General features: G+C 54.3%; 1 protein-coding gene across 1 annotated transcript; it reads left to right on the top strand.

The window, feature by feature from the left end:
• The first annotated feature begins 295 nt into the window (after nt 1-295).
• Nucleotides 296-19302, top strand: P3H1 (prolyl 3-hydroxylase 1). Its single transcript, XM_032877483.1, has 15 exons — nt 296-829; nt 3919-4071; nt 6307-6496; nt 6762-6893; nt 7782-7921; nt 12756-12845; nt 13129-13181; nt 13352-13473; nt 15020-15147; nt 15319-15414; nt 15801-15951; nt 17570-17687; nt 18020-18095; nt 18311-18451; nt 18843-19302. The coding sequence occupies exons 1-15, from the start codon at nt 365-367 to the stop codon at nt 18993-18995; spliced, it is 2208 nt and encodes a 735-aa protein (XP_032733374.1). The 5' UTR covers nt 296-364; the 3' UTR covers nt 18996-19302.
• Nucleotides 19303-21830: the final 2528 nt, after the last annotated feature.

Here is a 21830-nt window from a genome sequence, read left to right as displayed (position 1 = left end):
GAGCATGCGCATATAGGCCCGTGGGCGGAGCTTCCGTGTTCACCGGCCATTGGACATCACGGCCGAGGAGCACCGCCTGAGTCTGGGGGCGGGGCCCCGGCCAAGGCCCAGAGCTCTGCTGAGGGGCGGGGTCCAGACTTGTGGAAGGCCGAAAAGGCGGTGCAGGCTTCCCGGGCATGCGCTGCCTGGCAAAGGGGGCGGGGCTCCACTCAGGGGCGGGACGGGGCTGGGTGGGCGGGACGGGGCTGGGTGGGCGGGACGGGGCTGGGTGGGCGGGACGGGGCTGGGTGGGCGGGACTCCTCGGGGGTGGGACTCCGGCCTTCGTGGCGGGTGGCTGGCTGTCCCGTTAGGTCAGAGGAGGCAATGGCTGCACGCGCTTTGAGGCTGCTGACCACACTGCTGGCCGTCGCCGCCGCTGCCTCCCGGGCCGAGGTCGAGTCCGAGGCGGGATGGGACATGGCGGCGCCTGACCTGCTCTTCGCGGAGGGGACCGCGGCCTACGCGCGCGGGGACTGGGCGGGGGTGGTACTGAGCATGGAGCGGGCGCTGCGCTCGCGGGCGGCCCTGCGCGCCCTCCGCCTGCGCTGCCGCACCCGCTGTGCCGCCGACCTCCCGTGGGAGCTGGACCCCGGCTCGTCCCCGAGCCCGGCGCAGTCTTCGGGAGCCAACGCCCTGCACGACCTGCGGTTCTTTGGGGGCCTGCTGCGCCGCGCCGCCTGCCTGCGCCGCTGCCTCGGGCCGCCGGCCTCCCACTCGCTCAGCGAGGAGCTGGAGCTGGAGTTCCGCAAGCGGAGCCCCTACAACTACCTGCAGGTCGCCTACTTCAAGGTGCAGACCTGCGGGGGCCTGGGCGGCGGGGATCCTTCTGGGCGCGGTTGCAGATGACCCGGGCGAACTTGGGGGGCCGGGCAAGTGCCCGCGGAGAGGGAAGGTAGCCTCCTGGCCGGAGACCTCTCCTCGGACCCGGGGAAAACAGGGACCCTGCTGGGAGACCTGCCTCGCCCGGTTCTCATAGGCAGATGATAACCCCAAAGGTCCAGCTTGGGGTTAAGGCATGGACCTAGCAAAACTTGGCCTTGTGTTCCCGGGGAGGCCTCCTAGAGGCAACTAAAGCGGCAGCTTAGGTCTCTCATCCAGATTTCATTTTAAGTGCCCGAGTGAGAAGCTAGGACCTTTCTACAATATCTTCCTTCCGGTTCACTGTTCAGTGATGCTTTTCCTGCTGCCCGAGTCCAGCAGCTCTTTCAGGACGTGAGGTTGCCACGTCGCCAGTAGGGGCTGTCTAGCCACTCCCTGTAGCGGGACCCTCCAGCTATTGTCAGGTTTTCAAAGAAAATGAGTATTTTTAGGGATTCCAGAGTGGCTTAAGTCCAAGTGCGTGAATAGATTTGGAGTGCCCCTGGCATGCATGGTGATGATGATGACGGTGATGGTGATGATAACCAGCACATACTTCCAGGCACTGTTTTAAGTACTTTGTGTTTATTGATTTGCCCAGATCCAGTCAATGTCCTGTCAGGTAAGTGCTATTATTAGCCCTGTTTTACTGGGGGGGGGGGTAGGAAGAAGGAGCTGTGTTGCCTATTGTTACATCCATAATTTAACAGACCTTCAGTTCCATCTAAAGAGAGACTTAGGGAACCGTGGGGACCACAGACTTCTGTCTCTGCACAAGCATTTTGCTTACACAGTTTGCTTACATTCCTCCTTGTTACTGGGAAAAGTACCGTATTTAAGACCAAAACACGTGGGTCACGTCTTTGGTCTTGTCACTTAACAGCACGCTCTCAGATACTTCGACTAACTGCTACATTCCAGTTCTGGTGCAGGTCATTGAAACACTTGACTTTATATTGTTTTGTCTTATATCACTTCCCTAGTAAGAATCACTGTAGAAAACGCTATTAAAAGAATGTGTACATAGGCTGTGGGAGCACAAAGGAGGGAGAATCTAGCTTCGTCTCAGAGAAACAAGGGAGACTGAAAGAAGAGGTGACAAGTGAAGTCGATCCCAAATATCACTAGAGGAGAGGAAGGATGGCCATTCCAGGTAAAGTGAGGCCAGACTGCTAAGAGAGTTCTGCAGGCTTCAGGAGCCTGTGTCAGACTCAGCTTTTAGAATGTGAGTTCTGGAATGTGGAATAAGCCTTGGGAGAAGGAGAAAGTGGTGGCAGGGCTAACCATTAAGAGATGAGCTGGTTGTCCGTTTGAGAGAAGGAAATTTGGTGCCTCGGTGCTTAGGGAGTAAAGAAGGACTGGGGTGCAGAGAGAAGGTGGGAGAGACCAGGAAAATGCATGAGCAATGCACAAAGATAAGGGCAGGAGAATAAATCCATGAAAGGGACAGACTTGTGAGAATTTCTGATTGTACAGTTAACAAAACAGGTACAGAGATGGGGATTATTGACGTGGGGTCACCTAGCTATTCTAGGGTCAAAGCCAGGACTGACTCCTTGTTCAGCATGCATTTACTAGTACTGATGGAAGAAGGAAAAGGAAAAAATTCTTAGCGTATTAGTAATACCAGCTAAGATTCTTTGTGCACTTGTAGGTGCCCAGGACCAGGTGTTAGAAGCTGCATGTCTATTGCCTCGTTTTAACATTACCAACAAGCCTGTGAGGCAGTGAGTGCTTTAGCTCCAGATGGCAGATTAGGGAACTCAGTTTAGAGAGTAAGCTTTAAGTATCTAAAGCCCCAGCAAGTGACTAATTAAACCTAGCTTTGTCACAGGTCTGTCTGACACTTAAGCCCGTGTTAATCATTAGATCATCAGTGATTTATTTTGGCTTCTATCTAAAGAACCCATGTAACATTGATAGGCTGGAGTCCATTGCTGAGGTCATTGTGGTGTGTAGGACGCTTTTTTCTCCTCAGATTTCATAACCACTTGTGGGTTTTTTTCCTTTTTAATTAACATATAATGTATTATTTGTTCCAGGGGTACAGGGTTCCAGGTCTGCCAATCATCAGTCTTATGCAATTCATAGCACTCACCGTAGCACATACCCTCCCCAGTGGTCATCCCCCAGCCACCCCATCTCTCCCAGCTTCCTCTCCTCCAGCAGCCCTCAGTATATTTCCTGAGATTAAGAGTCTCTTATGATTTGTCTCACTCTCTGGTTTCATCTTGTTTCATTTTTCCCTCCCTTCTCCTGGGATCCTCTGTCTTATTTCTCCAATTCCTCATATTGGCGAGATCATATGATAATTGTCTTTCTCTGATTGACTTATTTTGCTTAGGGTAATACCCTCTGGTTCGATCCACACCATTGCAAATACAACCACTTAACCTCATGAGCCCTGAGTCAGAAGATGCCATATCCTGATTTTCTATAAGAACTTAGGATTTTTCCATCACCCATCTATCTTTTCCTTGAATGTGTCAAAAACACTTGATTATATTTTATGCAAAAAAAAAAAAAGTATCTTCTAGGGAAATCCTTAGGCACAGTCTAATCATTAACTGCTCTTTCCTCCCTATTTCTAAATTCTTAAAGCCTTAGACTTTTTTCAGTGGCTCACTTATGCCACTGAATCTTATTGCCACTTATGCCACTTATGAATCTTGAGAATATATTATTTGGGCAGTCAGTCTTCCATAGCATTCCCCCCAAGAATATGACCTTTGTTTAAAAATAGAATGTTTACACTGTTGAAAGTTTACCTCCTATGATTTGGGGAATTGCTAAGCTTGATTTGGGAAATGGCTGAAATTCTGCTCAGGGCCCTGTGCTCCTGATTTCTGGTATGTAGTTCCTGCAATAGGTGTGTTTTCTAGGGCTGGCAAGGTCTGGAGCAAACTGGGGAGTGGAAGGCTCAGGAAGGCTGGGATTTCCTGTTTACTATGGACTGCGCATTTGGACACAAACCTTCAGGATTTGGAGGTGAGGCTTATGGTCTTGTGTCTTATTCTTAGATCAACAAGTTGGAGAAAGCCGTAGCAGCAGCACACACCTTCTTCGTGGGCAATCCTGAACACATGGAGATGAGGCAGAACCTAGACTATTACCAAACCATGTCTGGAGTAAAGGAAGCCGACTTCAAGGATCTTGAGTCCAAACCCCATATGGTGAAAAAAACTTTGTTCCCCCATTCTCTTTTTATTCAAGTGATATTTCCTAGGCTTGTTTTCTTTTTCTTTAAGATTTTATTTATTTATTTGACACACAGAGATCACAAGTAGGCAGAGAGGCAGGCAGAGAGAGAGGGGGGAGCAGGCTCCTGGCTGAGCAGGAAGCCCAACACGGGACTCAATTCTAGGACCCTGAGATGGTGATCTGAGCTGAAGGCAGAGGCCCAACCCACTGAGCCACCCAGGCGCCCTAGGCTTGTTTTCTGATTATAGAAGTAGTAGACATTCATTGTACAACACTATAGAAAAATGCAGATAAGTATAAAACAGAAAGTGATGATCTATAATACTGCTGCCTTAAGAAAACCAGTAATTCATATTTTGGCCTTTTTAAAAAGATTTTATTTATTTATTTGTCAGAGAGAGAGAGAGAGAGAGGAAGAGAAGTAGACAGAGGGAGAAGCAGGTTCCCTGCTGAGCAAAGAGCCCAATACAGAACTCAATCCTAGGACCCTGGGATCATGACCTGAGCTGAAGGTACATGCTTAACCAACTGAGCCAAACAGGTATCCCTATTTTGGCCTATTTTTAAAACTCTTCTAGATCTTAATTTTGGTGTTACATTGACACTAATTTGGTGTCATATTGTGTATGTATTTTTCATCATCCTCTGAACTAATACTATATCATGAGTCTTATTTCATATCTTCAGATTTTCTTTGAAAATACAATTTTTTGAAAGCTTTTATTTATTTCACAGAGAGAGACAGCGAGAGAGGGAACACAGGCAGAGGGAGTGGGAGAGGGAGAAGCAGGCTTCCCGCAGAGCAGGGAGCCCAATGTGGGGCTGGATCCCAGAACCCTGGGATCATGACCTGAGCTGAAGCAGACGCTTAACAACTGAGCCACCCAGGTGCCCCTGAAGATACAATTTTTAATGGCTGCATGATAGTCCATTTTATGCATAATTGTATTAATGTACTGTGTAGGTTTTTGCTTTCACTACTATAAGTGGTGCAGCATTCCTCAGTGTTCTACTCTGTTTAGCAGAAGTCTGTGTTCCAGGAGAGATTTTGTCTGATGATATGGCATTTTATAAAGAGCTTATGTTATCATAAGTTTTAATAGTTTAGAAGTAGAGATATCAGAAACAAATAATATCTAAATGACTTTTCTTTAAGATTTTTATTTATTTATTTGACAGAGAGAGAGCACAAAGCAGAGGAAGCAGCAGGCAAAGGAAGAGGGAGAGGGAGACTCCCTGATGAGCAGGGATCCCTACGCGGGTCTCGATCCCAGGACTCTGGGACCGTGACCTGAGCTGAAGGCAGCCGCTTAATCAGCTGAGCCACCCAAGTGTCCCTCAAAATGACTTAAAAATAAATTGTGTAGGGACATCTGGGTGGTTTAGTCTATTAAGCTCCAGACTCTTGATCTCAACTCTGGTCTTGATCTTAGGGTCCTGAGTTCAGGCCTCTGTTGGGCTCCATGCTGGCTGTGGAGACTATTTTTAAATTAAAAAAAAAACTTGGGGCGCCTGGGTGGCTCAGTGGGTTAAAGCCTCTGCCTTCGGCTCGGGTCATGATCTCAGGGTTCTGGGATCAAGCCCCGCGTCAGGCTCTCTGCTCAGCAGGGGAGCCTGCTTCTCTCTCTGCCTGCCTCTCTTCCTACTTGAGATCTCTATCTGTCAAATAAATAAATAAAATCTTTTTTTAAAAAAGTGGATTGTGTACATCTAGTATATTGCACAATCACACACAGCATTTTTAAGTGATTCTATGACAAACGGAAATGGTTACGTTCACAAGGATGGAGGCTGTGTCCTACAGATAGCAAAACCCATTCTGTAATCAGTGGCAGTCCTAATTCCCCCTTATGCTGGAAGAATTGCTCTCTTCAGCACAGACCTCATTCTAGCATCTAAGAGTTCTTTTTAATTAAACTTTTATTTTGAACACTCTTATCCCTACAGAAGTGCAAGAAAATTACAATGGACTCCCATGTATCTTTTATCTAGATTGAGTTTTATCTAAATTTTGAGTTTCCAGAGAAACCTGTGGAGACCACTTACAGAAGGCCTTCACTAGGCAGTGGCCACCCTTTTCCATCCCTAACCCTCCCTGGAGACAGAGAGACAGGCCATGAGGACGCAGTTGCAGGTTGTGGGGTGTGGGGAAGCGAGGGCCCAGGTTGTATGCAGGCGGGCAGTTGAGTCCACCTTCCTCCCAGTAGCACGAGTTCCGGCTGGGAGTACGGCTCTACTCGGAGGAGCAGCCACACGAAGCCGTGGCCCATCTGGAGGCAGCGCTGCGAGAGTACTTGGTGGCCGACGCGGAGTGCCGGGCGCTGTGCGAGGGGCCCTACGACTATGACGGCTACAACTACCTGGAGTACAACGCAGACCTCTTCCAGGCCATAGCAGGTGCATGGCCATGAGCCAGCCCCATGTGCCTGCCCCCGTCCCCGGGCCTGCACCGCTGCCCCCCGCCACACACCTGTCCACACCTGCCCTCCACTGCTAGCCTGGGCTTCCCGGGCCACGTGCAGACAGTACCACCTCAAACCTAAATTTAGTACATCTGGGAATCCGACTGAAAATTCCTTGCACTGGAATTTGCTCCCCTCCCCCAGAATTTGCATCCTGAAGATCGACCTGATGGTTATTCCCTGTCTTTGCTTCCTTTCAGATCATTACATCCAGGTCCTTAGCTGTAAGCAGAACTGCGTCACGGAGCTGGCTTCCCACCCAAGTCGAGAGAAGCCCTTTGAAGACTTCCTTCCATCACATTATAATTATCTGCAGTTCGCCTACTATAACAGTAAGGCCTACTTTCTTCCATCTCTGCCGCTTTCCAGCAGGAGACCAAAAGCAAGGGAGGCAGGGCTGATGGGTGCTGTGCATATCAGCGTGTTTGGCTTCTCACTGTGACCTGGAACTCCGGGAGGCACGGTGCCAGGTAACCCCTGCCTGCTTTGTGACAAGCCACTGGCCCCAGCAGCCGATGCCAGCAACCCAGAGATCTGGGAGACGGAGACCTAAGACCTCTCTCCCGTCCCTTCTAGAACACTGATAATCTGATTCTGCATCTGAGTTCAGTTAGACCAAAGGCAAGGGTGTACTACTGTTTAAACCATCTCCTGGGACATTTTCCAGCCCTTCATCCCAGGATGGCGCTGATGCTCTGGGTGGGGGGCTGCCAGGACCCAAACCAGCAACAAGTCAGCAGGTGCTTACCGAGTTCTGACTGCGCTAAGCATCCCTGCATATTCGAGAGTGTGAGGTGTTTATTGTTGAGTTGAGACACACATGCAAGTGAGCTCTGCTCGCTCAGTGGAAGAGACCACTTGCTGTTGTAGTGTCCCCATCTCCTGAAATGTGTGGGGAAAACAAGGTAGGGAGATGGGGCCCTTCCTGAAATGCGTCTACTAGGAGGCCAGTATTTAATTGTAAATTGTGAAATTGTAAAGATATGGGCGTCCAGTAGTAGGCAGGCCAGAGGACCCTGCGTTCCTTACATCAGTTCTGCCTTCTGTGTTCATGTAATTCCTATCCTTCTTACTCTTCTAGAACTTCTCCCTCAGATCAGGCAGCACCACAATGACACCCATGTCATCACTGTCTTGGGCTGTGCTGAGACTCGTGACAGTGGTTCCTGGCACCCAGGATTGGACGCTCTCTTCTCAGCCATGTCTTTTTGGCTTTGCAGTTGGGAATTATACGCAGGCTATTGAATGTGCCAAGACCTATCTCCTCTTCTTCCCCAATGATGAGGTGATGAACCAGAATCTGGCCTACTATACAGCCATGCTTGGAGAAGAAGCAGCCAGATCCATTGGCCCCCGTGAGGTGAGAAGACTTGTGCTAGGGCAGCTGCCAGCTGAGCCCAGACCAGATGGTGGGAGGTGGGGGGAGGGGTTGGCAGTGCTCAGGCAGGGGGCGGGGCCAGGCAGAAGTGTACTGACACACTTGTCACTCAGAAACCGGGCAGCAGCCTTACTCCCACCATTGGGGTCCAGAAGTCTGCTGTCTTGAGTCGTAAAGGAAAAACAAAACTGCAGTGCAGGCTCTCCTTTCCCCGCTTTCACAGCACCTCTGCTTTGAGATTTGATACCATTTGGCCAAGAGCTATCATTTTTTACTTCCAGCTAAATTCTTTTTTCACTCACCCGTTTCCTTGCCCCTGTTTCCTCCCTGTCCCTTCTCTGAGCTCTCCCTCCCTCAGCATCACTCCCAGTTTGGTTCCCAAGCAGACCCAGTGACCAAAGTGAAATGCACTGATATGTTAACAGTGGTTATTTCTAGGTGGTGGGATATGGGTGATTTTTTGCATTTTGCTCATTTATGTTTTCTAAATTCCCTTCAGCGGAATTACAATTTTTTTAAAAGATTTTAGCTACTTTTTTTACAGAGAGAGAGATCACAACTAGGCATAGAGGCAGGCAGAGAGAGAGGGGGGAAGCAGGCGCCCTGCTGAGCAGAGAGCTATGCAGGGCTCGATCCCAGGACCCTGAGATCATGACCTGAGCCGAAGGCAGAGACTTAACCCACTGAGCCACCCAGGCACCCTTACAAATTATTTTTTGTAGTTAAAAACATTAAAAGTTCTGTTTTTTAACTTAGTGAAATGTGATACTACGAACCACAATATTTGTACGTATGTCTTATGCAGACACTAGACCCTCTCCTTCTTGAACCTAGAACAGTGAGTTGGTTTTGAAGTCACAGGTGTGCACTCAAGCCATGGCTCCTATGCATACGAGGTTGTGTGATCTTCCACATGTGGTTGTGGGGGATCTCAGGCACCCTGTACTATGCCTCTGAGTCTCAGTTTCTCCCTCTGTAGAGTGGGAATATTGTTCTTACTCTTTCTTCAACACAAGATGAGCATCAGCGTTAAATGACATACCGAGTAGAAATGCACTTTGTAAGCCAACAGGCGTGGTCTGAGTGTGTCCTGAGAGTTGTGTGGACAGGCAGCAGCCCGGATGTCTTGCTGATGGTACACAAGTAGCCAGCGACAGGTTTCCTTGCCTCTGACCTCAACCACCTCCTGGAATGGGGGGTGGCCTATTGTGGCCGCAGTGATCCCTGACATTAGAACTGGAGACTGTGAATGAGAGGAAGGTGAGCCTCAGTCACCCGGGTCCCGCCAGCCGCTCTCACACCCTGCCCACCTTCTATGTAAAAATGTAGCTTTAGACCCGGTTTTCATTTTGACGGAGGAAAAATATGGTAACTAGAGATAATTAGAGGCAGCCCATTCGTTTATGCGACAAGTATTTGGGACAAATAGGGGTGCAGGAGCGGACGCACTCCCACGCTGCTGGTGGGACTGTGAGTTGGACTGTTCATTTAACCGGCAGTTCTTTTTTTTTTTTAATTTATTTGACAGAAAGGGATCACAAGTAGGCAGAGAGGCAGGCAGAGATGGGGGGGGGGCGTGCAGACTTCCTGCTGAGCAGAGAGCTATGCGGGGCTGGATCCCAGGACCCTGAGATCATGACCTGAGCCAAAGGCAGAGGCTTAACCCACTGAGCCACCCGGGCGCCATAACCGGCAGTTCTGCCCCCGGCGAGAGCCGCCACGGTAAGCGGTATCGCACAAGGATGGAAAGGCAGGCGTCCCGGGACACGTGTCAGAACCTTTCTCCTGACAGCAACCAACCAAAGCAAGCTAAATGCCACCCGTTTGGGAACCGGCTAAATGAATCACAGTAGATCCATTCCGTGGTGCGCAAGACAATTGCATGAGTCGATTACTATGCACCAGTGTGAGATGGTCTCTGTGTTACTACTGTAGGTAAAGAAAAAAAAAGATCTAGAACTATAATTCTATTCTATCCTACTTATGTTTTTTTTAAAATACATATGTACCGGGGCGCCTGGGTGGCTCAGCGGGTCAAAGCCGCTGCCTTCAGCTCAGGTCATGATCCCAGGGTCCTGGGATCGAGTCCCACGTCGGGCTCTCTGCTCAGCAGGGAGCCTGCTTCCTCCTCTCTCTCTGCCTTCCTCTCTGCCTACTTGTGATCTCTGTCTATCAAATAAATAAATAAAATCTTAAAAAAAAATACATATGTACCTTTTAAGTCGTCAACTCTGTGGACAGATTGCTAAGAAACTGTGCCTTGTCTTACCCCTGAGGCTGGGGCCTACAGGTCAGGGTGGGGAGGGAGACCAAACTGTTTCTATTTATGTCTGTCGATACTTTGTGGATCTCTTTTAGCTATACGGGCATGACCTTCGTGTCTTTTTGAGTGCCATCTAAAGCGCACCTCAGGGACTAATGATACAGAAGTGGGCGTGATCCAGACCTTGGAGAGTACTGTAGTGAATCCAAGAGTGGCTGTGGAGGCCAGCTGGAGTGGAGGAAGGAAGAAATCGACTGACTGGCAAGCCATGGGAGGCTTTGCAAGGGGAAGCGCTGTCGGCATTTGGTTTTAAAAGCCTTCATGTGGTGAATGAGGCAGTGGAGGGCCTCTGAGATGGAGGACAGCATGTGCAGACGGCCTGGGAAATTGCCCCATATACCTGCAAGCTGATATGAGGAGTTACAGGAGATGAGACCCCGGAGGGTCAGATTTGGAAGGGTCTTGAGTGCCCTGCAAGGACTTTGGTCTCTGTCCCATAAGGCAGGCAGTGGTGGGCGCTCAAAGGGTTTTAAGCAGTAGCTGAGCCAGCTGTGTAAGGCTCAGAACAGGAGGGAGCTAGAAGCGGGGAGACGAATGCAGGGCTACTGTGGCGGTGCCAAGGGGAGCTGCTGGGTGGAGGAGGGTGGGGGGGACACTGGCTGGAGGGGAGAACTGACTAGGTGGGGTAGGAGATGGCCTTGGCAGGACGGTGGGGGGTTCACACCTCCCTCCTCATGTCTAATGAGACACGAGTCTCCTGCTTGGGAGACGCAGACAAGGTGTTGCCCACCCAGCTCAGGACCGCACAGGGGGCACAGGATGCTTTCGTCACAGGTCTGCCCTGCCTGTACTCCAGCCCCGGGGGCTAAGCTCTCCTCTGTTCACCGAGAGAAGGAGGTAGCGGTTGGGGCAGTAGTCCACTTCCTGGTGTGGTTGTTTTCTGAGTTTGCTATTGAGGATAGCCACCTTTCACATGTGTAGGGCATCTCATCTGCAAAATTATTCCATAGCTTCTGTTTTATTTCATTCGATTCTCATCACAACCTGCCCCAAAGGGAAAGACCCAGGATCCGCCTTCCCAGCTCTGGAACCCGGAGTCTCCACTAGAAATGATCCAGCCCTCTCCTCGCCTGTGAGGACATTACCTTGTAGTTGTCCTCTTTGGCCACTAGATGGGGACAGTCTGCCTTTGAGAAGGCACTTCTCCATGTCTCTTTGGCTTGCTGAGTTAAGAGCCTCTCTTGCTACCCCTCACTTTATGGTCATAGTAGTGAATTGGGGCAGAGAGAGAAAATAAACCACTTTTAACTGGAACCGTCCTTCGCGAAAGAAAGTAACTAGTATTTGTTGAGCCCTGTCCCAGTCTACAGGTTGTGTGGTTCAACCCCCATTATCTTGTTTCCTCCCCATGGGGGCTGTGGTAGGGGACGCTATTCTCTCATTTTAGAGATGAGAACATCCAGGCTCCAGGAGTTGGGCTAGCTTGCACGGTGGCCTGTGGCTGAGAGTAGCGACCCGGATCCCTCCCCGGGTCCCACGTTGTCTCGGGGCTGGCGCAGTTCCCAGCTCCTAGCTCCTACTCCATGAATCAGTGCTGAGCAAATAAACGTGGGCATGCAATTTGCTTTGCAGCTGCCTCAGGGCTGTGGGAGAGGGTTTAACGAGAGAACGCCCCAAGCGTGGTGTCTAGCACTCGGTGAATCACTTACATGCCTTAGGAGAAAATTTTTATCTCCCTGTTGGGTAAATATGCTAGATAATGTAGGACTCATTTAGGTTTTGCTAACATTTTCCTTACTGCCTTCATCTTGTATTTCAACTGATGATGTCTTCTTTTCCTTTTCTTTCCTCTTCCTGCTGCTTGGAGACTAGCAGGGCACCTAGGGAGAGCTGTGGCCCCAAAAGGTACTTAGTCTCCCAGCCCTGGGTCAGCCCTACCTGTGAGCACATGTGGGAAGGGCCAGAGGGCCCAGGCCAGCGGCTCCAGATGCCACAGCCCGACTCCAGGAGGGGCGCATCCAGTGTGTTCAGAGTCTCAGGGGAGGCAGGGGGCCTAATGAAAAAGCACCGAGGCTTTGTCCCTTTCCTGTAGCATCAACTATGCCCCCTGCCCCCCAGTGTCTCCTTCTGTAAGACAAGGAGCACAGTGTCAATGTCAGACGTGGCTGAGAAGGTTCAGTGAATAACACATGGGTCACCCAACCCCTAGGTCTCCTGCCTCCACCTTAAACCCCTACGGAAGTCAAGAAAGAACGCTCCTTCTTTGAGGACTATTTCCACATCTCCTGAGAGCCTCAGCTCTCCTGTCTAGGAGATTCATGGGGGACATGATGGGAGGTTAGGTTACCCTCAGAGGTGTTGCTTGTGCCAGGCCAGAGCTACCCTTAGCGCAGGGGTGAGGCTGCTGTCCCACACTGGAAAACAGACACAGCAGTGGTGGTGGGAGAGGAAGCTCAGGTCACACTGGGAGCAACAGCCCAGAACATGGGGCTCCCCCCACCCAGAGTTAACAGGGCTGAATTCCAGGGCATCCCTTCTACTTGGTTTTCCCAGAGTGCCCGGGAGTACCGCCAGCGCAGCCTGCTCGAGAAAGAGCTGCTCTTCTACGCGTATGATGTCTTTGGAATTCCCTTCGTGGATCCGGTGAGCCCGGCTGCGGGAGTGGGGGACCGGGGCGAGCCTTATAGCTCTGTTTGGGGGCTTGAGCCAGACACGGGATCTGTGAAACCCGTGGATGAGAGGCAGAGCAAGACGGAGGGGAGTTCCGGGCAGCCAGAGGTGACTCCGGTTTGGAGACTCACTTTCTCTCCTGCGAGGAGGCAGCTGATAAGACAGATTCTCCAGGAGGCCCGGGTCTCTGTGCAGAGACCCGGAAGATGAAGCAGGTCACCCTACAGCATTGATTTTCCTCCTGATCTGCTTTTAGGATTCGTGGACTCCAGAAGAGGTGATTCCCAAAAGATTGCAAGAGAAACAAAAGTGAGGACCTTGAGGAGGCTGCATGGCCGGAGCGGCTTGATGGAGCACCTGAGGCCTCCTGAGCCCAGGCAGATGTGCACTCCTGGAAGGGGGGGGGGTCCAGGTTGAGAAGCTGGGGAGGGAGCCCGGGTGGCCCCAGAACGCAGTCCTCAGAGCGGCTGTGCGCGCAGGTCCGAACGGGAAACGGCCGTCCGCATCTCCCAGGAGATCGGAAACCTGATGAAGGAGATTGAGACCCTGGTGGAGGAGAAGACCAAGGAGTCACTGGATGTGAGCCGGCTGACGCGGGAAGGTGAGAGGACAGAGCTCGGCGTTAGCAAGGCGGGTGTCCCCGTCCAAGCTGGCTGGCCCCCGGTGCAGGCTTGGCCTCTCCCGGAGCCCTTCCTGACTCCCCCAGGCTTCCACCCGGAGAAGGCACTGAGATTGGCCTCTGATGAAGACGTAGGACTCCTGGGTCACAGCAACACTAGTTTAGCTCGCTGCAGTTCTAGCACAAACCTCATCCGTCTCCCCACATCCATCAGGCATCCTGCTCCCAAGCCTCCAAATCGGAGGTACCTTCCCCCGGTCTGCCCACTCCAAGCTGCACTGAGACTGCTTTTCCTCGCTTCTCTCCCCAAGCCTCTCCTCTTCACCGTTGCTGCAGGCCCCCCCCGCCCCCCTCCCCTCCACTGCACCTGCTGTCTGCCCTCCTGTCCCTCCTTGATCTGTGCTTCCCCTTCCCCTGCGGTGGCTAGAACAGGCTTGTAAACACGGAGGCCCGGCCCCTACCCGCCCTGCCTGCTCCTCTAACCACCTACTTCTACCTTCTGTTCATCTGCCCCGGGATGCTCCTGCTCTTTGGGCCCATCTGTCCCCAGGCCAAGCTCATGCCTGTCCTTCCTCCCTATACCCTCCCGTTGCCTCTGCGCACGAAGCCTTGCTTCATCTCCCAGTCCGGGGGGACCCCCTCCCTCTTTCTCTGGAACTTCCGCAGCAGCTTTCTCTGTGTTTGCATCCTTGCTGGGAGAGGTGCCGTCTTCAGGTGTGAGACCCTCGCCTCTCTCGGGCAGGGCCTGGCGCCCACCGTGGCCTCAGTGAGTAGACGGAGCTGGGCTGAGTCTCCCCAGCAGGTCCAGGCACAGAGGGACACCATGAGAAATAGAACGTTCGCCTTCATTCCATTGTTGCTTAAATGAACGGTGGTTAATTTAACAAGATGAGCACTTGAAAAGAATTTGTCCCGCATTCCTTGGTTTTCAGGCAGCTTTCACTGTGTTGTTTCTCTTCTCTGGGGGAGGTGGGCTGGGCAGATGGAGGTCCTCGTTTGAAATGAGGGCTGCTGGCAACTGGTGCGATGGCAGCTAAGATTCTGAGCCTTTCCTGTGCGCCCAGTACTGTGCTGAGCATTTAACTCGTGTCATCATTGCTCTTTACGTCAAACAAGCACCCATCTCAGGAGATAGCTGCTGTCTTACAGATGAGGAGAGGAAAGCTCAGGGAGGTTAAGTAACTTGCTGAGGTCACACAGCTAACAGATGGAGGATTCAGGAGTCAAACCCCTTCCTTTCTGATTCTGGAGCTCAGGGTTCTAAAGAATTTGTCGGTGATGTTTCCTCAGCAATTGGCAGAGGCCCCAAAACCAATAACTGTTCTGGAAGGGAGCTAGGACTAGGGCGTGGCTCTCCCACCTTGTCAGCTCCAGGTGCTGTCCTGTGGGCCACGCCACCTTTGGAAGCGACTGAACAGGAAGTTTCTCTGGTGACCTGGAAACAACTGGAATTTCTATTCCCATTCAATGGAGAGTGTCTGGACAGAGCTGCCGCTGGATTCAGCCCAGTCTTGTCGTTGCTTTGCAGGTGGCCCCCTACTCTATGAAGGCATCAGTCTCACCATGAACTCCAAAGTCCTGAATGGCTCTCAGAGGGTGGTGATGGATGGTGTAATCTCCACAGATGAGTGCCGGGAGCTGCAGAGACTGACCAATGTAAGGAAGGCCCCTTTTCCCCAGGGCCCAGCCTCCCCTTCACCAAGTGCCTCCAGGTGCTGAGCTCACCTGCCCCTCGTGGCACATTGGCGACCACCTCTCTCATTGGCGACCACCTCTGCGGGCCCTCAGCTGCCCCGTCTAAGCCTCCCTGTGTTTTGGGCCTTGCAGGCCGCAGCGACCTCGGGAGATGGCTACCGGGGTCAGACCTCCCCACACACGCCCAGTGAGAAGTTCTATGGTGTCACGGTCTTCAAAGCCCTTAAGGTAGAATCAATTCTCGGCACTCTAGAGTGTGGGGAACGGGGAGAGGGGAGGCTCAGGCTTTGGGGGGCATTCGGGGGTCAGAAAGGTGAAGGTGTCTGCTAGCCACATTCCAGCAGCCACGGAGGGGAATGAATTAAGTTGAGGGAGGTTGACTTTTGCATCCTGGCTGGTGAAGCAAGTGTGATCAAAGTGAGGCAGGCGAGACAAGACTGATGTCCAGAGTGCTTTCTGCCCACAAAGAGAAGCATGGAGGAGGGGCAGGTGTAACACGGGAGGGCTGTGGTGCATGGGAGCAGAGGTGGGGGGGTGGGGGGTGATGCCTCAGCGGGTTCTGTTGGCCCGCAGCCAGGGCATTCAGGGCAGCTGACCACTGGTCTCCTCGACAGCTGGGACAGGAAGGGAAAGTTCCGCTGCAGAGTGCCCACCTGTACTACAATGTGACCGAGAAGGTGCGGCGCGTCATGGAGTCCTACTTCCGCCTGGACACCCCCCTCTACTTCTCCTACTCCCACCTGGTGTGCCGCACCGCCATCGAAGGTGGGCCTTCTCTCTGTCCCTGGCACGGGTGCTGAGGACATGGAAAGGCACAGGATATGGTCCTTTTCATCTTAGCTGAGGAACCAACACAGAATGTGGCAACCCCGTGCGATCAGTGCGGCGGAGGAAGTTCTAGTCAGCCCATGAGGGAGTCAGGAGGACTTCCTGGAGGAGGTGGTGACCATTGTGCAGGATAAATAGGACTGGTGGAGTGTCCAGGTGATGAGAGAATGTTCGAGCCAGAAAGAACTGCACATACAAAGAAGGGCAGGCACTGGGCAGCCTGGTGGTGGGGACTAAGAAAGTGGCCGTTTTTGGGGTGTGGGGTTGAAGTTGGGGGCATCAGAAGGCTTTCAGAAGCTAAGCTGTGGAGAGCTACATTCCAGAGTGTGTTTTCATCCTGTAGACCGCTGGGTCTCAGCGATGCTCTTGGGCATCCAGGTATCTGGACCAGTCATGGTCAATACCAAACCCGTGAGAGATGGACTTTCACAAGTCAGAGCCAAGTCGAGGTCCTTCCTTGTCAGTTGTCCTGAGGAGGGTGAGGTGTGGCCAGTGCCCCAGGGGTCGCAGGTGGCCCACAGCTGAATCTGTCATGCCTCAGCCTTCATGGCCCCCCTACCCCGGCACTGATGCACCACTAGGTGGCAGAAATGAGAGGGCTTGACTGCCCCCAGAAGGTTTGGAGTTCTCTCAAAATCTGGACACACCCAAAGGAATGTGTCAGACACACCCTGCACCTGCCCCAGCCTCTCCAGGTGGGGGCCGGGCAGTGGGAAGCCAGGAAGGTCCTCAAACACGAAGGACTCGGTGAGACCTCTGTGTTCCCAAGGTTAGTTCTGCCGCTTTGTGGCGAGAGGTTTGGAGGGTGTACATCAAGCCCAAGGGAGGGAAGCTGGTCAGCGGTGAGCCGGCTGGGCAAGGACAAAGGCCCGGACCTGGCCAGTGGCAGTGGGAGTAGAGAGGAGAGAACAGGTGAGGGAGATGGAGGAGGTGGAAGGACAGGCCTGGTGCCTGGCCAGACAGGTGGGGACAAATAGGAGGGCTCTACCGTGACCTGACGGTGCCGCGGCCCGCTCGGGGGGCGATGGTTCCATGTCATGAGAGGCTTGCCCGGCGTTACGCAGTACACACTGTGCCCTTTCACGGCCTTCCTCCTGCGTGGCTTCCCCCGCGGAGCCTTGCGGAAGCGAACTGCTTACCTTTGCTCCCGTCCGTTCCCCTTCATGCCGTCCCCACCTCGTCTCCCGCTGCATAGTGAGTCTTGCCGGGCCCTGCTTCTGGCCACCCTCCTGACCGCTCAGCTTCACCTCCCTGGGGATTCCTGGTTTATAAATTGGAGCCAGAAAGTTGAGGTCGTGCCGCTCAGACCAGAACCCACCCTCGCTTAGAGCCTCAAGACCCTGCTTGCCCCACCCAGAACCTTCCTGGGAAGCCTGCAGACTCGTCCTGACCCGTGGGCTGATGCTTAGCCAGAGACCCCGTAGTTCACTGGCCGTTCCCACAGACCCAGGCGCATTTTAGGAAGCACCTCGCCCCCCCCCCACCCCGTGCCAACAGGAGAGCTACAGTGTCTCCTGAGGTGTTCCCATGCTAACGTGCAGTACCTTGGCTCCAGAGGCACAGGCTGAGAGGAAGGACAGTAGCCATCCAGTCCACGTGGACAACTGCATCCTGAATGCCGAGGCCCTTGTGTGCATCAAGGAGCCCCCCGCCTACACCTTCCGGGACTACAGGTGCCAGCTGTTTCTCTGAGGCTCCCAGTCCCCTGCGCCTTGCCCCGTCCCCAACACACACACACAGGTGTGTGACCAGCTGTCCCCAGAATCCAGTCCCATCCCCACGCCCTCCAGCTAGAAGGTTGGACAGAAAGGGAGTCATTCCGGTGTGGTGTGAGGAGGACAGTGGATTCTCTAGTGTGAGGGTGGCGTGGTGGGACACCCTTCCTGTGGCAGGCCCCGTCCAGCTGCTGGAGGAGAGCACCTGGAGACGTGGGCACGGGAGCCATGGACTGTCGGGGAGCGGGGCGGGGGGAGGCCCATGGCGAGACCGTGTCTGTCGTTCCCAGTGCCATTCTTTATCTAAATGGGGACTTCGACGGAGGAGCATTCTACTTCACTGAACTAGATGCCAAGACAGTGACGGTGAGTGTGCCCTCGTGCCTGTCCCTGGGGGACAAACCCTCACAGTGCTGTGGGCAGAGTGGCCAGGCCTCGCCTCCTCAAACCTGGGGGGCTCTGAGCTATGTCGCTCACTCCTCTGACTGGCTGCCTTTTCTCTCCAGACCCTAATGATCCCGTGTCCCCTCTGAAGGCAGCTTACAGTCTCCTGTGCCCCCCCTGCTTTGTGTCTCCTTCAGGCAGAGGTGCAGCCCCAGTGCGGGAGGGCCGTGGGATTCTCTTCAGGCACGGAGAACCCGCACGGGGTGAAGGCTGTCACCAGAGGGCAGCGCTGTGCCATTGCGCTGTGGTTCACATTGGACGCGCGGCACAGTGAGCGGGTGAGAGCTCTCAGTGGCACTGGGATCTGCCCCTGGAAGGGCCCGGGTTCTGCTTTCCCCTCCCCCAGTCTCACAGCCAGCGGCTTAGACACCAGAGGAACACCAGGCCTGGTGTCCACAGAGACTCTCCCTGGTCCCATATACTTGTCCCCTCTGGCCCTTCTCCTGTACTTGTAAATGGGGCTCTGGGGTGCGGTGCCAAGATGGGGAATGGTGCCAGCACTGGGCCGCCTGGTTGGGCAGCACCTCAGCTGTCTGAGGACCTGCCGGGAAGCAGAGGAGCTCGGAGGCCATGGAGGAAGAACTTGTTGCTCTCCAGGAAGCAGCACCCGAGCGGAGCTGAGCGCTGGTCCGGAGGCCTCTCTGAATAGGCAGGGGTTTGTCCTTGCAGGACCGGGTGCAGGCAGATGACCTGGTGAAGATGCTCTTCAACCCGGAAGAGATGGACCTTTCCCAGGAGCAGCCCCAGGAGGCCCAGGAGGGGCCCCCCAAGCCAGAGACCTCTCTGTCTGGCGGTGAGGTGGGACACAAAGATGAGCTCTGATGGAGTCCGGCTCGCTGTGGATGGGTGAGCGGACCCACCTTGAGGAACTGTGTCCTCCACCGGCTGGCCCCCGGGGGCTGCGTGTCTGGCGCCCAGCCAGCAGGACCCTGCTTGCGGCCGTCCGCACGGTGCTACCGCTCCCGGAGTGGACATGGCGGGACGGCCCTCTCGCCTCTAGACCCGGCTGAGGGCTCAGGACACAGGCCAGAGCCGCCCCTGGGGGCCTGGACGGGCTACCGAGTGACAGCACTACAGTATTTAAGTGTCTGTGTAGACAACCAAAGAATAAATGATTTGTGGTTTTTTACTCAGGAGTTGGTTCAGAGAGTAGGAGTACGGCCACCTGCTGGCCCACTCTCACCGCAGCCCGCACAGCCTCGGGCCCCGCATGGAACCCCAGGCGCCGGAGACTTGTCTGTAGAGCGGGGACCCCAGTGCTCACTCGGTGCCCCTTCTGGGTGGATTCAGGACCGGAGGTGACGGCCCTCTGTCAGCGGGAATGCTCTGGATGGAGGGCGGGGATTATGACTAAGCCCTCGCCGGCAGCCCCGGCCAGTCAGCAGTGCGCTGGCATTTTGCCCCCCGTGTCGGTCCCGCTCCGCTGTCCGGCCTTGGAGGCCCCAGGCCCCAGGAGAACACACACATCTGGGAGACAGATCACAAGTGAAGGTTCTGCCCCTCTGGCCACAAGCCCGTCTCCCCTCCCGGGCTCACGATGCTGTACAGTGCCGAGTTCTGGAACCTGCACTCTGGGCCCTCCTCTGTTCAGCTGGCCAGTGGCAGTTGACAGAGCCCCAGCTCAGGGCCCAGGGCTGGGAGCACGGGAGCAGACAGAGCAAGTCCCTGCGGTCCCACAGCTGCTGTTTCAGTGGGGAAGACAAGTAACACACGTGTGTGTGCGTGTGTGTGTGCATGCTCGCACGTGTGTGTAAGCCTTAGAGGTGGAGAAGGAAGCCAGTCAGGCCCCGAGGAGGGCCCAGCAGCAGGAAGGCCAACGGGGCACAGAGTGGGCAAGAAGGGGTACAGCCAGGGCGGGTGGGGTCTCGGGGGCCTCGTCAGTCACCGTGGGCATGTGGGCTCTGTGTCCCTGTGCCAGGAGCGGAGGAGTGACAGCCTCAGAGAAGGGGCTTTAGGGTAAGGACCAGCTGAGGAGAGGCGAGAGGCGGCTGCAGTCCCCAGTGGGCGGGGAAGGCGGCGTGGAACAGGGTGCCGGCAGGAGCAGTGGTGGAGTCCATTTCTGAGGTAGAGCCCACAGGAGTTGCTGATGGGTCAGGTGGTGTGAGAGAAAGGAGCATCAGGAAGGCTTCCGGCCTCAGCAGTGGGGAGAATAGAGTCACCTGCCCTCTGGCAGAGGGGCTGTGGGGGGATGGCACCGGGCATGGACGCTGGGACTCCAGTGTCACGCGTGTCGTGCTTGAGTCCCAGAAGCCCGTTAGGCCTCCAAGCAGAAATGTCAGCTACACAGACAGTCTGATGTGTGGATCAGGAGTTCAGGGGGAAGAGGAGGGGAGCCATCATTCTGGGAGTCGTCACTGGCCGTGGATGGTGTTCAGAGCTAGGAGACTGGGGTCTGTGTGGACAGGAAGAGGCAGAAGACTGAGTCTGCTGGAGGCAAGGAGGCTGGGGACTGGGGGGGGCCCAACGGAGGACAGGGGCCAGCTGTAAGCAGGGGACCCAGAGTCTTGGTGGCTGATGGCAGCAGCTCACAGAGGGCTGGGGAGCAAGAAGTCAGTGCTGCTGAGCCTGAACGAAGGACAACTGAGGAGCTGCTTGGGACCTGGTGACACAGAGATCCGTGAGAGGTTTGGCAAGAGATGCTCTGGAGGGGCTGCATGGACGGAAGGTGGCTGGAGGAGAGTGAAGTGGTGATGGCGGTGTAGACGGCTCATCTCAGGAGCTCAGCCCTACGTGGGGACAGAAGGACAAGCTGGAGGGACATGCGAAGGGGAGGAGCAGCCGTTCTGAAGCTGGGAGACAGCAGCACTTGTGAGCACGTTCAAGGGCAGGACCCCATAGGCACAGTCACTCCTCTGCTAGTCACCTGCGATCATGTCCTACTTGGTGACACACTCGCCATAGGGAGAAAGGATACACTGATGGGAAGAGCATAAGTTTTGCCCCCGGGCTGAGCTGGGCAAAGCTCACTTCTGCCCTTGGAGTCATGTGAGGTTGGAGTGCGTGTGCCCCGCAGTAACATGGGAGATACTCCACAGAACAGAAAACTCCATCAGCCTGATTCTGGTCCAACAGAAGTTTCCACATCAAGGCAGATGACCTTTACTATTTCAATGTATGTTAACCATGCAGAGCCAGCCCACTGTCTCCGCTTAACTCATGAAAGGCCAAAAGTTCTCAGTGTCCACAGGACTGGGGATACGTGTGTGTAAGGCGGGGGGTGGGCTACAGGTCCAGGCAGAAAGCAGGGCTCTCCGCAGGGGTGCCAAAGACAGCCTGTGCCCAGGGTTGTTTGGGGAGAAGGGAGCACCCCAGCAGCCACACAGGTTGCACAGACCCTGCCCCACCCCCTACTCTGGGTGACACGTGTGGGATCCCCCAAATGAGGCTGCGGTCTGGAGGTGCTTGCCGTCCCGGGGAAGGAAGCAAACACCACACCAAATGCTATGAGTGGAGGGAGGTGCAGAGCATTACAACTCGGGCGCTTAGCCCCGCAGGGACACCGCTGGTGGCCTGAGGCAAGTCCCCTCCATTCCACGGGGGAGTGAGTCTGAGTTGCGGGGAGAGTAAGAGCAGCACCACCTCCTGAGCCCCCAGCATTTCAGGGGGTGCCTGCCGAGCATGCTGGATGAAAACCATCTGAATCAGAGCCTCCCAATG

The sequence above is a fragment of the Lontra canadensis genome, unplaced genomic scaffold (assembly GCF_010015895.1).
Source record: "Lontra canadensis isolate GAN:19392208 unplaced genomic scaffold, GSC_riverotter_1.0 scaffold60, whole genome shotgun sequence".
Classification (NCBI taxonomy): Eukaryota; Metazoa; Chordata; class Mammalia; order Carnivora; family Mustelidae; genus Lontra; species Lontra canadensis.
Note: the sequence above shows the minus strand (reverse complement) of the source record. Positions and strands in the feature narration are given on the sequence as shown.